At 41.5% G+C, this 16,063-nt stretch overlaps 1 protein-coding gene across 3 annotated transcripts in view; it reads right to left on the bottom strand.

Annotated features, from left to right (window-relative positions):
• LOC308523039 (coiled-coil domain-containing protein 144A-like) overlaps positions 1-16,063 on the bottom strand; it is a 64,796-nt gene that overhangs the window by 4,750 nt on the left and 43,983 nt on the right. For all 3 annotated transcript variants that reach the window (XM_081096700.1, XM_081096701.1, XM_081096702.1), the window contains 2 exons: positions 14,796-15,722; positions 12,859-13,011 (listed from right to left, as the gene is read on the bottom strand). In XM_081096700.1, coding sequence (XP_080952826.1) covers positions 12,859-13,011; positions 14,796-15,722 — 1,080 coding nt within the window. The remainder of the gene's footprint in view (positions 1-12,858; positions 13,012-14,795; positions 15,723-16,063) is intronic.

Genomic DNA, 16,063 nt, shown 5'->3' with positions numbered 1-16,063 from the left:
AGGGGGCAGACTCAGTGAGCACCAAAGCCCCACTGAAGCAAGTTTTGCCTCATAAGGGTCTCTTCAGCACAGAAGTTCTCCCACCGTAGACACAGCTGACTCTCACACCCAATTGGCCTGGAGGTCAATTCCTCCCAGTGATACCTACAACAATCGAGGCTTAACTACAACAATACTGTGCACAAAGTCCACAAAGGGGTGCACCAAGAGTGTCCATCTCAGGTAATTGGGGAGGCTGAGCCACTGGGCCCTACAGGACACCTAGCACAGAAAGCCACTCTACCAACACAGGGAAGCATAAAAAATGCGGAGACAAAGAAACAGGTCACAAATGACAGAAATGGAGGAAAGTAAATGACTGGATATAGAATTCAAAACCACACTTCTAGGGTTTTTCAAGAACTTTCTAGAAACCGCCAATAAATTTAGTAAGACCCTCAAAAAGTCTGGTGAGACCGCTGATAAATGTAGTGAGATCCTTAAGAAATCTAGTGAGACCCTTGAGGTTATGAAAAAGGACCAACTGGAAATTAAGCATACACTGACTGAAATAAAGGATATTATGCAGAATTCCAACAGCAGACTAGAGGATCTCAAGAATCAAGTCAAAGATTTGAAATATGAAGAAGCAAAAAACACGCAACCAGAAAAGCAAAATGAAAAAAGAATCCAAAAATACGAAGAGAGTGTAAGGAGCCTCTGGGACAGCTTCAAGCATACCAACATCTGAATTATAGGGGTGCCAGAATAAGAGAGAGAGCAAGATATTGAAAACCTATTTGAAGAAATAATGACAGAAAACTTCCCCTACCTGGTAAAAGAAATAGACTTACAAGTCCAGGAAGCGCAGAGAACCCCAAACAAAAGGAATCCAAAGAGGACCACACCAAGACACATCATAATTAAAATGCCAAGAGCAAAAGACAAAGAGAGAATCTTTTTTTTTTTCTTTTTTTTTTTAAATATATTTTATTGATTTTTCACAGAGAGGAAGGGAGAGAGATAGAGAGTTAGAAACATCGATGAGAGAGAAACATCGATCAGCTGCCTCCTGCACATTTCCCACTGGGGATGTGCCCGCAACCCAGGTACATGCCCCTGACCGGAATCGAACCTGGGACCCTTCAGTCCTCAGGCCGACGCTCTATCCACTAAGCCAAACCGGTTTTGGCAAAGAGAGAATCTTAAAAGCAGCAAGAGAAAGAAACTCAGTTACCTACAAGGGAATACCATATGAATGTCAGCTGATTTCTCAACAGAAACTTTGCAGGCCAGAAGGGAGTGGCAAGAAATATTCAAAGTGATGAATGCCAAAAACCTACAACCCAGATTACTTTATCCAGCAAAGCTATCATTCAGAATTGAAGGTCAGATAAAGAGCTTCACAGATAAGGTAAAGCTAAAGGGGTTCATCACCACTAAACCAGTATTATATGAAATGCTGAAAGGTATCCTTTAAGAAGAGGAAGAAGAAGAAAAAGGTAAAGATACAAATTATGAACAACAAATACACATCTATCAACACGTGAATCTAAAAATCAAGTGAATAAATAATCTGATGAACAGAATAAACTGATGATTATAATAGAATCAGGGGCATAGAAAGGGAGTCGACTGACTATTCTTCGACGGGTAAGGGGTGTGAGGGGTTTGGGAAGAGACAGGACAAAAATTGTGCACCTATGGATGAGGAGGGGGGGGGGTTTGGGGGGTGAAGGCGGAGGGTGGGGTGGGAACCGGGTGGAGGGGAGCTATGGGGGAAACAAAGAGGAACAACTGTAATAATCTGAACAGTAAAGATTTAATTAAAAAAAAAAAAAAGATTAGAGCGCTGGTTTTCAAAATGGTGGCCAAATAGGCAGATGTGCCATGTGCCTTCTCATGGAGCAGATAGAAGGAACAACTAAATCGAACAGCATCCACCCAGAATTGAGGAATTAACAGCTGGTGAGAAAATCCATGGCTGGAAATGACAGGGGACACCTGGAGAATCGTAGGATCCGGGATCTGGGCTGGAGAGAAAGACTCGCGACCACTGGGACAGCGGGTCAGAAAGAACTTGCATGGCACCAAGTCCGGCCCTTGGGGACACGGTACCACTGGACGGTGGAGGGTCCGCAGGATGGCTGGCAGCCGGGCATCTAGATCTGAGTCCACAGCCATGAGAGGCCGCCACCAGGAAGGCAACCTGAAGAACTGTGGAGCAGCACCTACCAGGGGGAGAGAAGCTCGCAGTGGCGCGGTTGTTTTGCCTTTACATTTTCCTTGCTTTTACTCACTAAACCCAGTTCATAGGACCTTTCCATTACAAACACTCACCGAGGCTGTGGTGCAGGTGAAGGTGCAGTTTTGTGGAGGCTGGGGAAAGGCTGTGGAGAGGAGCAGGATAGGGAAAGGTAACCAGGAATCCGGCACTGGCACCTCCCGAGCCTCCAACCCTAAGCAGCCATTTTCTCCTGAAGAGCCAGCCCCTGGCAGCACCCGCAAGGCAACTGGTGCAGCCTCACCCAACCTCGAGCTTTGCAGAGGAAACAGACTCTGAATAGAACCAGGGAGCCCTTGGGAATTGGGTTGAGGTGCTGTTTTGTCCTGAAACCAATACAGCAACACCCCCACCTAAAGCACATGTCAGAAATAAATGCTTGTGTAAATAAGAATGAAAGCAGACAGTGAAAGTAGGCAGATTGGTCCTGCCAGCCTGCAACCAAGACTGTGGAGACAGACACAGAGGAGTGGTGGATCACTGGGAATTTCTACACATGCTGACTACCTACCAGGAAACTGAGAAGTGGCAGACAGGACAGTAGAGAGGAGTCTTAAACCAGCCCCCCTCACCCCCTGGGACATTAAAACTGGGCTGAAATGAATGACACTTCAGTTTTTTATTTTTTATCTTTACCTTAAATTTTTTTCTTTATTATTCTTTAACTTTTTATTTTTTGTATTATTTTTCTTCATTCCACTTTTATTATTTTAACATTATTTTATCTTATTATTTCTTTTTTCCACCCTTTTCTTCCTCACTTCTCCCTTTTTCATCCTGTTTCTCTTCTCCTATCCCTGCTATATTTTTTCTCTCTGCACCTTGTTAAAAATTGACCTTCCTTATCTGCTTTATTGACATGTTATTATTATTATAGTCTCTGTTGGCTTACTCATGTATCTAATTTCCTCTCCCCTGCTTCAAATCAATGCATCCTTCTCTTTTTTCTTTCTTTACTAGTCAATTTTTTATGCTGTTGCTTTTCCTCTCCTATCTTGCTCTCTTCTTCTCCTAATGGCTTAATTAGTTCTACTCACTAAACTCAAGCCTATCTGCTCTCTCCTCTATTCTCCTTTTCCAAAAATAGAAGAATATATATATAGATAATTTTTTTTTAAAAAAAGTTTTGGTTATTTTTTATCTTTTTATTTTTTATTTATTGATTATTTTGTTTTTTATTTTTCTTCTTATCCACTCATTCTCTTTCTACCACCTCTATACTGAACCATGACCATTGCCCTATTCATTCAATTTCTCTACCTTACTCTGGAAATAAGCTCTGCCTCTACAGATTCTGTCCCCCCTACCCCTTTTTTTTCTGGGTGCTTGTTGTTTGAATTTTTTTGTTTATTTTTTTGTCCTGTGGAGTTTTCTCCCCATACATGTATATTTTTTCTCCTTCATTTTGCTTCTTTTTCTTTGCACTCTTACCTTTTTCCTTTTTCTCAGTACCATTTTTGCTTTCTTTTATCTCTCCTAATTCTATTTCCTCTGGTGGTCACTTTTATTGGGGTTATCAGTATCGTGAGTACATTTGTGTTTTGTTCCCTTTGTGTCGTATCTTGTCGAGTTGTATTTTGTGTTGTTCTGTCAATGTGGTAGAGAGTGAGCCACATAACCAGAAACACAGAGAGGACACTCCATCCATGAATGGGACAATAACACTCAAGACACAACTACACCAGGAGAACCCAAATATCCCAAGTAGGGAACATCGTAAAATACCCAACCATAATACCTGAGAGTTGCAACACTGGATCCCACAAAACATCTACTATACAAGAAAAACTCAATAAAATATGGGTGACATAGAATTTTGATCTAATACATAGTAAAAACCCACAAAGGAGCAGCAAAAATTGGGGAGGAAGAGAAACACCCCACATACAAAAGAAAAGGAGGAATCACCAGAAAAGGAAGTAAACAAAATGGAGGCAAGCAATTTGTAAGAGAAACAATTCAGAACAATAGTTATAAGGACACTGAAAAGGATAGGAGACAAATTCAACATGTGTAAGAATCAAGGGGAAATGAAGAAGAACCAAGTGGAAATGAAGAATGACATATCTGCAATAAAGAACACAATGGAAAGTATCAACAGCTGAGTAGAGGAAGCTGAGACTGCATCAGCAAACTAGAAGACAAGGTTAAAAAAAATACCCAAGCAGAGCAGCAACTGGGAAAAACAAACCTTAAAAGCAGGAGGAGAACGTAAGGCAGCTATGGGACAACAGGAAATGACCACCTGCATGGTAGTGGTGCCAAAAGAGAGGAGACTGAGCAAGGAATAAAAAATCTGTTTGAAGAAATAATGACAGAATACTTCCCTGATATTGAGAAGAAAAAAATCACAAAAGTCCAAAATGCACACAGAGTCCCAAACAAGATGAACCAAAAAAAAAAAAAAAAACCACAAAAACCCTGACACCAAGATACATCATAATTAATTAGCAAACACCAACGACAGAGTAAGAATCTTAAAGGCTGACCAAGAGAGACAGAAAGTTACCTATAAGGGATCTTCCATTAGATTATCAACTGATTTCTCAACAGAAACACATCAGGCCTGAAGATAATGGAATGAAATATACAAAGTGACGGAAAGCAAGGGACTGAATCCAGCAAGGCTATCATTCAAAATTGAAAGGGAAATCAGGAGCTTTAGAGACAGAAAAGGACTAAAGGAGTTTATTACCACCAAGCTGGCAGTGTAAGAAATGCTAAATTGACTGCTGTAAAAGGAGAAAATAGGAAGGGAAGAAGGAAAACAGGAATAAAAAATAAAAATGGCTACAAACAAATACCTATAAATAATAACTTTAAACATAAATGGACTAAATGCTCCAATCAATAGACAATCAGTGGCTAAATGGATAAAATATCATGACCCATGTATATGCTGTCTACAAGAGACCCACCTCAAAACAAGGGATTTACACAACTGAAGGGATGGAAAAATAACTTCCAGGCAAATGGAAATGAAAAGAAGCTGTGGTAGCAATACTTATGCTTGACAAAATAGACCGCAAAATGAAGGCCACAACAGGAGATAAGGAAGGCTACTACATAATACTAAAGGGATTGATACAAAAAGAAGAAATAACACTAGTAGACATACATGCACCCAATGCAGAAGTACCCAAATAAAAACGACAACAACAAACAAAAACAAACAAACAAACAAACAAACAAAAACACCTCCTGGAAGATATCAAGGGAGAGATCAAAAACTATAAAATCATAGTAGGGGACTTTAATACCCCACTGACCTCACTGGCGAAATCCTCTAAACAAATAATCAGTAAAGAAACAGCAATCCTAAATGACTCACTAGATCAGATGGACTTAATTGACATCTTCAGAACATTTCACCCCAAAACGATGGAATATATGTTCTTCTCAAGTGCACATGGGACATTTTCAAAGAGAGACCACATATTGACTCACAGGCAAAGTCTCTCCAAATTCAAGAAGATTGAAATCATATCAAGCATCTTCTCAGACCAAAATGGCATAATATCAGAAATAAACTACAACAAAAGTAATAAAAAAATTCAAACACTTGGAAGCTGAATAGCATGCTATTAAACAATGGGTAGGTTACAAAAGAGATCAAAGAAGAAACTAAAAACACCCTGGAAACGAATGACAATGAAAACACAACAATCCAAAGTCTATGGGACACAACGAAGGCAGTCCTGAGAGGTAAGTTTATAGCTCTACCAGCCTACCTCAAAAAACAACAAAAAAATTGCAATAAATCGTCTAACTCTATAACTTAAAGAATTAGAAAAGAGCAACAAGAAACCCCAATGTGAGCAGAAGGAAGAAGATAATCAAGACCAGAGGAAAATAAATGACATAAAGACAAAAACAAAACAAAACAAAACAAAAAATGATCAATGAAACCAAGAGCTGGTTCTTTGAAAGGATAAACAAGATTGATGAACCTCTAGCCAGGCTCATCAAGAAGCAATGAGGAGAGAGGATCCAAATGAATGAAATCAGAAATGAAAGAGACGAAATAACAACAGACTTCACAGAAATACAAAGGATTGTTAAAAAAAAAAAATACTATGAACAACTCTATTCCAACAAACTGGACAACCTGGAGGAAATGGACATATTCCTAGAAAAATACAACCTTCCAAAACTCAATCAGGAAGAATCTAAAAACCTCAATAGGCCAACAACTATGGAAGAAATTGAAGCAGTCATCAAAAAGCTTCCAGCAAAAAAACAAAACAAAACTGGGGCCAGATGGCTTCACAGGGGAGTTTTAGCAAACATTCAAGGAAGAACTAAAACCTATCCTGCTCAGACTATTCCAAAAAACTCAAGAGGAAGGAACACTTCCAAGCACATTCTATGAAGCCAACATTACCCTAATACCAAAACCAGATAAAAAGAGAACATGATGAAAGATAATTACAGGCCAATATCCCTCATGAACATAGATGCCAAAATCCTCAACAAAATTCTAGCAAATTGGATCCAGCATTACATCAGAAAGATCATACACCATGGCCAAGTAGGATCTATCCCAGGGATGCAAAGATGGTACAGTATCCACAAATCAATAAATGTGATACATAATAAACAAATTGAGAGATAAAAATCACATAGTCATATCAATTGATGCAGAAAAAGCATTTGACAAAATCCAACACCCTTTCTTGATAAAAACCCTCAGCAAAATGGGAATAGAGGGATCATACCTCAACATAATAAAAGCCTTATATGACAAACCTACAGCCAACATCATACTCAATGGGAAAAAACTAAAACCATTTCACCTAAGAATAGGAATGAGACGGGGATACCCACTTTCACCACTCCTGTTTGCTATCCATAGACATCAGACAAGAAAAAGAAATACAAGATATCAAAATTGGAAAAGAAAACGTAAAACTGTCATTTGCAGATGACATGATATTGTACATAGAAAACCCTAAAGAGTCCATCAAAAATTATTAGACTTAATTAATGAATTTGGCAATGTAGCAGGATACAAAATTAAGCCAAGGAATCTATGGCATTTTTATACACCAATAGTGAACTTACAGAAAGAGAGATTACAAAAAAGTTCTATTTACCATTGCACCAAGAAAATTATGATACTTAGGAATAAACTTAACTACGGAGGTAAAAGACCTATACTCAGAAAACTACAGGACACTGAAAAAAATAGAAGAAGACATAAACAGATGGAAGAACATACCATGTTCATGGATTGGTAGAATCAACATCATTAAAATGTCCATACTACCCAAAGCAATCTATAGATTCAATGCCTCCCCATTAAAATACCATTGATATATTTTACAGACCTAGAACAAACTCTCCAAAAATTTATCTGGAATACTAGTAAAATAAAGTCCCCAAATAGCTGCAGCAATCCTGAGAAAGAAAACAAAGTAGGAGGGATCTCAATACCAGATATCAAGCTGTATTACAAAGCCACTGTTCTCTGATAAGGGCCTAATCTCCAAAATTTACAGGGAACTCATACAACTTAACAAAAAGAAGATAAACAATTCAATAAAAAAGTGGTCAAAGGACCTATATAAACACTCTTCAAAAGAGGACATTCAGAAAGCCAAGAGACATATGAAAACATGCTCAAAGTCTCTAATAATTTGAGAGATGCAAATCAAACAACGAGGTACCATCTCACACCTGTCAGAATGGTTGTCATCAACAAATCCACAAACAACAAGTGTTGGCAAAGATGTGGAGAAAAAGGAACCCTCGTGCACTTTTGGTGGGAATGCCACTGTGGAAAATAGTATGGAGTTTCCTCAAAAGTTAAAAATGGAACTTCCACTTGACCCAGTAATCCCACTTCTAAGAGTCTATCCCAAGAAATCAGAAACACCAATCAGAAAAGACATACACTCCTATGTTCATAGCCTTATAATTTATAATAGCTAAGATTTGGAAACACCCTAAGTGCCCATCAGCAGATGAGTGTATTGAAAACCTGTGGTACATATACACAATGGAATACTATGCTGCTAGGAAAAAGAATGGACTTTTACCATTTGCAACAGCAATGATGGACCTGGAGAGCATTATGCTAAGCTAAATAACCCAGTCAAAGAAAGATAAATATCACATGATCTCACTCATTTGTGGAATATAATGAACAACATAAACTGATGAACAAAATAGATCCAGAGACAGAGAAATACCAAACAGACCATGAAACCTCAGAGGAAAGGCAAGGAGGATGGGGAGCGGGGGGCAAGAGATCAACCAAAGGACTTGAATGCATGTATATTAGCCTAACCAATGGAAACAGACACTGGGGTAGTGGGGGCTTGTCCTGGGAGGTGGGAGTGGATGGTGAGGGGTCAATGGAAGAAAAAAGAGACATATGTAATACTTTAAGCAATAAATAAAATAAAATAAAATAAAATAAAATAAAATAAAAACAGACTGCTGACACTAAAAAAGAAACACACACAAGTTGGGAGTGCCTTTAAACTGCAGGTGGATGGAACCTGACATAATGTAGAGAAGAGTGAGAATAAAAACCAAAAGTGCCTCCAAGAAATGATGAGTGGAGGCCTGATGGCCCCTGAGGAGGCTGACAGCAAGGGCTTCTGGACAAATGAACAAAATGACACTGAAACAAGGATGACAGGGATTCTTTCTAGGAAGCTGGTGAAAGTGAAACTGATGAGAAAGATAAGCTAAAGAAAGACAATCCTATATAATAGCCTTATATGCAAAATGACCGAACTGCAGAATGGTCAGTGAGGGGTGGGGCCAGCAAGCAGGTCAGCCAAGGTGGGTGCCAGCAGGCAGAGGGAGGGGATGGAGATCGGGGGGGCGGGGGGGCAGAAGTGGCATTCAGCGGCAGAGGAGGGGTAATTTGGGGACAGGGCCGGCTGCTCGCCTGTGGGTGCTGTTCCCTGATCATCCTGCCGGTCACCTTTCACAGAGAGGGGCCAGAATGCAGCTTAGGCTCCTGACTGTGGTGCAGGCTGGGCTAAAGGACCCTCCTCCTGCCCCCAAGTGCATGAATTTGTGTGCACAGGGCCTCTAGTTAAATATAAAAGAAACAGGACTTAAGGATTTTAATTATCCATTTCCCAATTATTGCTTCTCCCACAGGTCCAATTGTTATATAATCCTATCTAATAAAAGAGAAACATGGTGATTAGTGTACGTCCGCTACCCTTCCAATTGGCTAATCAGCGAGATATGCAAATTAACTTCCAGCCAAGATGGCGGCCAGTAGCCAGGCAACTTGAAGCTAACATGAGGCTTGCTTGTTTCAGTGATGGAGGAAACCAATGTTCCCCGCATGCCTTGCTGGCCTCTGAGCTTGCAGTTTGAAACATTGTTACAAATATAGAAGCTAAACAAAACCCCAGAAACCTGCTTTCAGCCTGCCGGGATCTCAGAGCTGGAGTTGATACAGTGTTTCGATTATAGAACCCAAACAAACCAGATACCTGCTTTCAGCAGCAGAGGCCTCAGAGCTGGAGCCAGAGCTAAAGCTGGCCCAGAATAAAAAAGAAAAGAAAAAAAAGGAGCAGTTGGGAGCTTTAGTCACCCACCAGCCTGAAAACAGCCCTCAGCCCCTCACCCACACTGGCCAGGCACCCCAGTGGGGGCCCCACCCTGAAGGGTGTGTGACCAGCTGCAAACAGCCATCATCCCCTCACCCAGGCTGGCCAGGCACCCCAGTGGGGACCCCCACCCTGAAGGGTGTGTGACCAGCTGTAAACAGCCATCAGCCCTTCACCCAGGCTGGCAGGCACCCCAGTGGGGACCCCCCACCCTGATCCAGGACACCCTTCAGGGCAAACCAGCCAGCACCGACCCATGCACCAGGCCTCTATCCTATATAGTAAAAGGGTAATATGCCTCCCAGGACCGGGATCAGCGGAGCTGAGAGGCCTCCTGGCACCGGGATCAGCGTGACAGGGGGCAGCGCCCCAATCCCCTGATCGCCCTGCAGTTCTGTGTGTGACAGGGGGCGGGGCCACAACCTACCTATCCACCCTGCTCTGTTCATGACAGGGGAAGGCGCCCAACCCCCTGATCAGCCCTGCTCTGTGACTGATAGGGGGGAGGTCCCAAACCCCCTGATCGCCCTGTGGCTCTGTGTGTGACAGGGTGTGGCACCCCAACCCCCTGATCGGCCCTGCTCTGTTTGTGACGGGGTAGAGCCATAACCTCCCCATCGGCCCTGCCCTGAGGGTGAGAGTGGCGGTTTTCCAACCCCCTGATTGGCCCTGCTCTGTGGGTGATAGAGGGCAGCGCCCCAACCCCCCCTCCACGGACCCTGCTCTGTGTGTATTGGGGTAGAGCAGGGTGGGCAAACTTTTTGACTCGAGGGCCACAATGGGTTCTTCAACTGGACCGGATGGCCGGAACAAAAGCATGGATGGAGTGTTTGCGTGAACTAATATAAATTCAAAGTAAACATCATTACATAAAAGGGTACGGTCTTTTTTTTTTTTTTAGTTTTATTCATTTCAAATGGGCCGTAGTTTGCCCTCGGCGGTGGTAGAGCCATAACCTCCCCTTCGGCCCTGCCCTGTGTGTGACAGTGGCAGCGCCCCAACCCCCTGATCGGTCCTACTCTGTGGGTGATAGAGGGTGGTGCCCCAACCCCCTGATTGGCCCTGCTCTGTGCGTGACAAGGGGTGGCACTACAACCTCCCCATCGACCCTGCCTTGAGTGTGACAGGCGGCGGTGCCCCAACCCCCCAATCAGCCCTACCCTGAGCATAACTGAGGGTGGCATCACAACCTCCCGATCCGCCCTGCTCTGTGCATGACAGGGGGCGGCGCCCCAACTCCTCAATCGGCCCTGCTCTGATCCCGACCAGGGGGTGCACCTAGGGATTGGGCCTGCCCTCTGCCACCCGGGAGCGGGCCTAAGGCAGCAGGTCGTTATCTCCCGAGGGGTCCCAGACTGCAAGAGGGCACAGACCGGGCTGAGGGGACCCCCCCCCCCCACGAGTGCACAAATTTTTGTGCACCAGGCCTCTAGTCAATATAATAAAAGTCTAAGTGACCCTTATGGCAGAATGATCAGAATGACCGGTCGCTATGATGTACACTGACCACCAGGGGGCAGACGCTCAATGCAGGAGCTGCCCTCTGGTGGTCAGTGTGCTCCCACAGGGGGAGTGCCACTCAGCCAGAAGCGGGCTCATGGCTGGCAAGCACAAAGGAAGTGGCGGGGGTCTCTCCTGCCTCTGTGGCAGTACTAAGGAACAGCAAGCCAAGCAGTAAGGAGCGAACAGGTGGGAGGTAAGGAGCAAGGGATCCCGGATTATGAAAATGATGTTTCCTAAGCCAGCAGGCGGACATTCCTCTAGAGGTTCTAGAATGTGAGAGGGTACAGGCCAGGCTGAGGGATCCCCCCCCCCCCACCGCCTGCACAAATTTTGTCCACTGAGCCTCTATTCCTATATAATAAAAGGGTAACATGCAAATTGTCCCCTTGGGTGGTCATTTGACCAAGAGTTCGACTGGGGAGACCAGGAGTTTGACTGCTCACTATGACATGGGTCTGTGACCTCTCACTGACTACCTGAGGGTGGGGGTGATGGGGACAGAGGTGCAGCGAGAATGCGGGTTCTGCCAAGCTCGCTCTCACTCCTCCTGCTACCCTCTCCCAGGACACCAGGACTCACACACGTGGTATGTTCTGGGTGATCCGGGACACAGCCACTGGGCCGCAGCCACTGTGACCACAGGGGCCGGTCAGGCTCCCCATGGGTTTGCACAGCAGCCGGTCTGTGAGCCAGCCAGAAGAGCTCACACTGCCTCCCGGTTTCTGTGTGGTGCTGCTGGGCAGCCCAGAGGCCCACACTGAGCCCGGGCCTGTGGCATCTGGCTGTACTCACTAAATCTACGTGTGGGCACTCAGGCACTGTGAATTAGGCAGAGGGGGGCGCGCATAGGGGCCTGGGAGCCCAGGTGCTGCCCAGGGCGCAGAGGTCAGCTGGGACCTGCCCTTCCACACCAGACACTTGCTCTTCGATTGCTGGTCAGGCCTAGGAACTGCATCCATGCACTATTTCATGCACCAGGCCTCTAGTGCTAAAATAAAGAAAGGGCTCTGGGCTAACATCAAATCCAGGGTGTCCAGGAAGACATGGTTTAAGGATGAAGCCAAGACTTATAAAACCCTTAAGACCTCAGAAACATTTACGTGGTGCCTCAAAGGATTTTCAGAATGTATGAGTTTTAAAGGCACTGTCCTACAACACCTCCAGGGAGCCCAAAGTGAAGAACAATTTGTGAGGTGTTTATATGAAAACAATTTCTGAGGTTGCTTTTCGAATGGCATGAACTGCAATGTTAGTTAATAGAAAACAATCCTCTTGACTTCTATGAAGAATGATGCATAATTCTCAACGTTCCTAAGGGTAAATACTTGAAAAAATATACAAATGGCAGAATAAAAGCCAGGGTTTAAGATATAAGTGCACTATAAAGATAATACAATTAATCACAATGAAATACATAAGAAAGCTGCCATGAAAAGTAGTATCCTAAAACACATTATATTATTTAACCAGCTATAGTTTAACTGATTACAGGTTAAATTTCATACATACTTGACTTCTGCTTTGATCCAGTTTGTTCTTGAAATCTTGTTTCTTATCTTCTAAATGCATATGATGACGTGATTCAATCTCCAGAAAAAACTTTATTGTAGATAGTTTTGTTTTGGTACCAGCCAGTACTTGTTGAAGTTGTTTCACAATGGCCTAGTAAGATATTTCTGTTACTCATTTTATAAATCACATTATTATGAAATTATGTTAATAACACATAACTTCACATAAAGGATGGGGCAAAAGATTTACAGTTGTGAGTACATGAAACACAGAGTTTACTCTTGTACAGTTATTGACTAATTCTTGTATTATTCTCCACACAAACAACTATAAAAAGTATAAACCTACTTTGGCCCAACCCTGGATGTACCTTGTTAGAGTCATATATTATTATCATAATTTTATTACGATAATCTATGACTGGAAAAATATCACCAGTTACATCAATTCACCTTCTTTTCCTCATATGGACATGTTTCTGTTTGCTTAATCAGGTTAAAGTCACAGAAAATGTAACACTTCTGTCAAATCAGACAGCTGATTCAGCCCCACTCTCATCCCCCTCTCCTATAAGTCTCAAAGCTATGCAATCTACTGACATCTCAAAGAGAAATGGGTACGTAGGTGGATCAAGTGGTAGTAAATTCAATATTATGGAAAATTTTCTCTTTTTATTTATTTTTTTAATCAGAGGCTTAAATTAACTTCAGAGTTCCTCACACATTCAATTCCCTGTTCAAGTCCTCCCAATAGGTTCCTGACTTAGAAGAAAAGTGAAGTCATTCCAATGGCTTCCAAGGCCCTAGCTAACGAGGCCTTTGCCTTCCCTCCCTGCTACACATAAACCTTGCCACCCCTCACTAATCTGAAATGGAGATCCAATGCCAAGTTACTAAATCACAGAGAGCTACAATTCTCTTTTTCTTGGACAAACTTATTTCCAAATGATAGTAACGAGGCCTCAAAATGAGAAACATGAGCACTTTATTTGTAAAAGTATTCAAAGAAATTTTTAAATAGTAGTGGAAAGATTAAATCAAGTGTGGGTTTGCTAAAAGTCATCACATTAGTCCCAAATTATGATTTAATGAAAAGTAGATGCCTTTAAAAGAGTTGAGAGGTCATATGAATATATTACTCGAGACTGAAATATTTCCAAATTTAATTCAATTTAGCATAAATAAAAATAACATTACACCAACTAAAATGTATAAGAAGCTATTGAAGGGAAGGTAGTATATGATACAGCATCCACATTTCAGTTCATCTGGGAAATCTGAACTTAGCGGTGAAATTAATCCACTTAATTGAATCTTAATTTCAAAATACTCATTTTTGGTAGAGCATTTCCATTTACTTGCTTCCTAATGGTTTTAAATTGGGTGACAGAAAGATTAAAATTATTATTCTATTAATATAAGACTAAATTATTGATATAAACCTATATCTACTAATAATCTATAACGTAACCTCTTAAAATTTCATGGGCAGCACAACGTCTTTACTCAAAACAAAGCACTTTTTAGGTTTAATGTTCATCTCTCTGGTACAGCGTCTGCTTTAAAGCTGACAGAGCAAACACATTTATAGATGGAATATTATATATATACACACATAAGATTGATTTCAGAGAAGAAGGGAGAGGGAGAGAGAGATAGAAGCATCAATGATGAGAAAGAACTATTGGTTGACTGTCTCCTGCACACTTCTACTGGGGACTGAGGCTGCAACCGGGCATGTGCCCTAGACCAGAATTGAACCTGGGACCATGCAGTCCTCAGACCAATGCTCTCTATCCACTGAGCCAAACCAGCTAGGGCCATGATCTCTACATTTTTAATATTCAACTAGATTCAACACTTATCCATCATCAAATATTACTCTGAATTTTCTCTTAGGAAGTTTGAAAAATACTTATCTGTCTGGATACTTACATCTCTTTCTACATGATCATTTTCACACTGATGTATTCTTCCTTTAAAATGATGCCATTCATTGATTAACTTCTTAATTATTTTATTCAGCATAAGATAATAATTTTCAGTTTCATCATCAAATATTTTTATGATATCTAGAATCTGATCTTGGATGTTAATTACTGTCTTTTCTTCTCTGTCAACTTTGTTGTGAGCCTGATCCAGTTGCTGTCGAAGCAACATATTTTCACTCTGTAGGTGAAATAGCCTCTCCTGTAAGGATTCCTGCTTTCCAATGTCTTTATCGACTTTACCTTGTTCCTTTTGATACACATGTTCAGTTTCCTCCTTTTGACACTGCTTTTTAATGAGGTCTCTTTCTAAAACCAATGTCCTTTCATTGAGAGCATCTCTTGTGTGATGAAGCTCAATTTCTAAGCTATTAATTTTAGTTTCCATTTTAGAAAGTTGTTGAGAAAGAATCTCATTGTTATGTTTTAGGTTAGACATATCAGAATTCATTTTGTCACATAAACAAAACCATTCATATCTTGCTCTCTGGAAAGTAAATTGTAGGTCTCCTTTTGCTGTCTGACAATGCTCATGATCCTGTACAGCAGTAGCCAGTCTAGACCGGTTTGATTCAACTTCTGCTTCCAGTCTTCCTCTGTTTTGTTGTTCATCCTCCAGTTTACTGTTTAGCACAGTATTCTCAACTCTCAGAACTTCAAGCTCCACATTGTGTTGAAATACTGTTTTTCTTAATGCCTTTTCAAGACGGTCAGTCTTTTCTTGGACAATTGCAATTTCCTCAAAACAGTTTTTTCCCATTTCCTGGACCTGATTTTTTACTGTGTTCATTTCCCGTCTTAGCTTGGTAATTGCATCCCACAACATGCGATTTTCATGCAATCGACTTTTTTCTTCGTCAGAACTCTCAGAAACCTATGTAACACAAAGAAGACTTTTAGCTAAAACATTGAAATGACATGTCATGATAGGCTCTGAAATTAAAGAATAACCTATGTTTATAATAAAACGTTGCGATATGTGGATATCCCACTGAAAAAAAATAAATAGAGTTGGATCCAAACCTCTAACTTTTACAAACATAAATTCTCCAAAGTTAAAAAATGTAATATAATATGATGAATTTTTTAAGTGAAAAAAAATCACAATAGATTTTCAGAGTCTCAGAATTAGAAAGGGTTTTTCTAAATCATCACAAGCCCAGAATGCATTTAAATAAAATACTAATAACTGTACACTTACAAGTTGATATTATA

Source organism: Myotis nattereri (assembly GCF_964212035.1).
Source record: "Myotis nattereri genome assembly, chromosome: 1".
NCBI lineage: Eukaryota > Metazoa > Chordata > Mammalia > Chiroptera > Vespertilionidae > Myotis > Myotis nattereri.
Note: the sequence above shows the minus strand (reverse complement) of the source record. Positions and strands in the feature narration are given on the sequence as shown.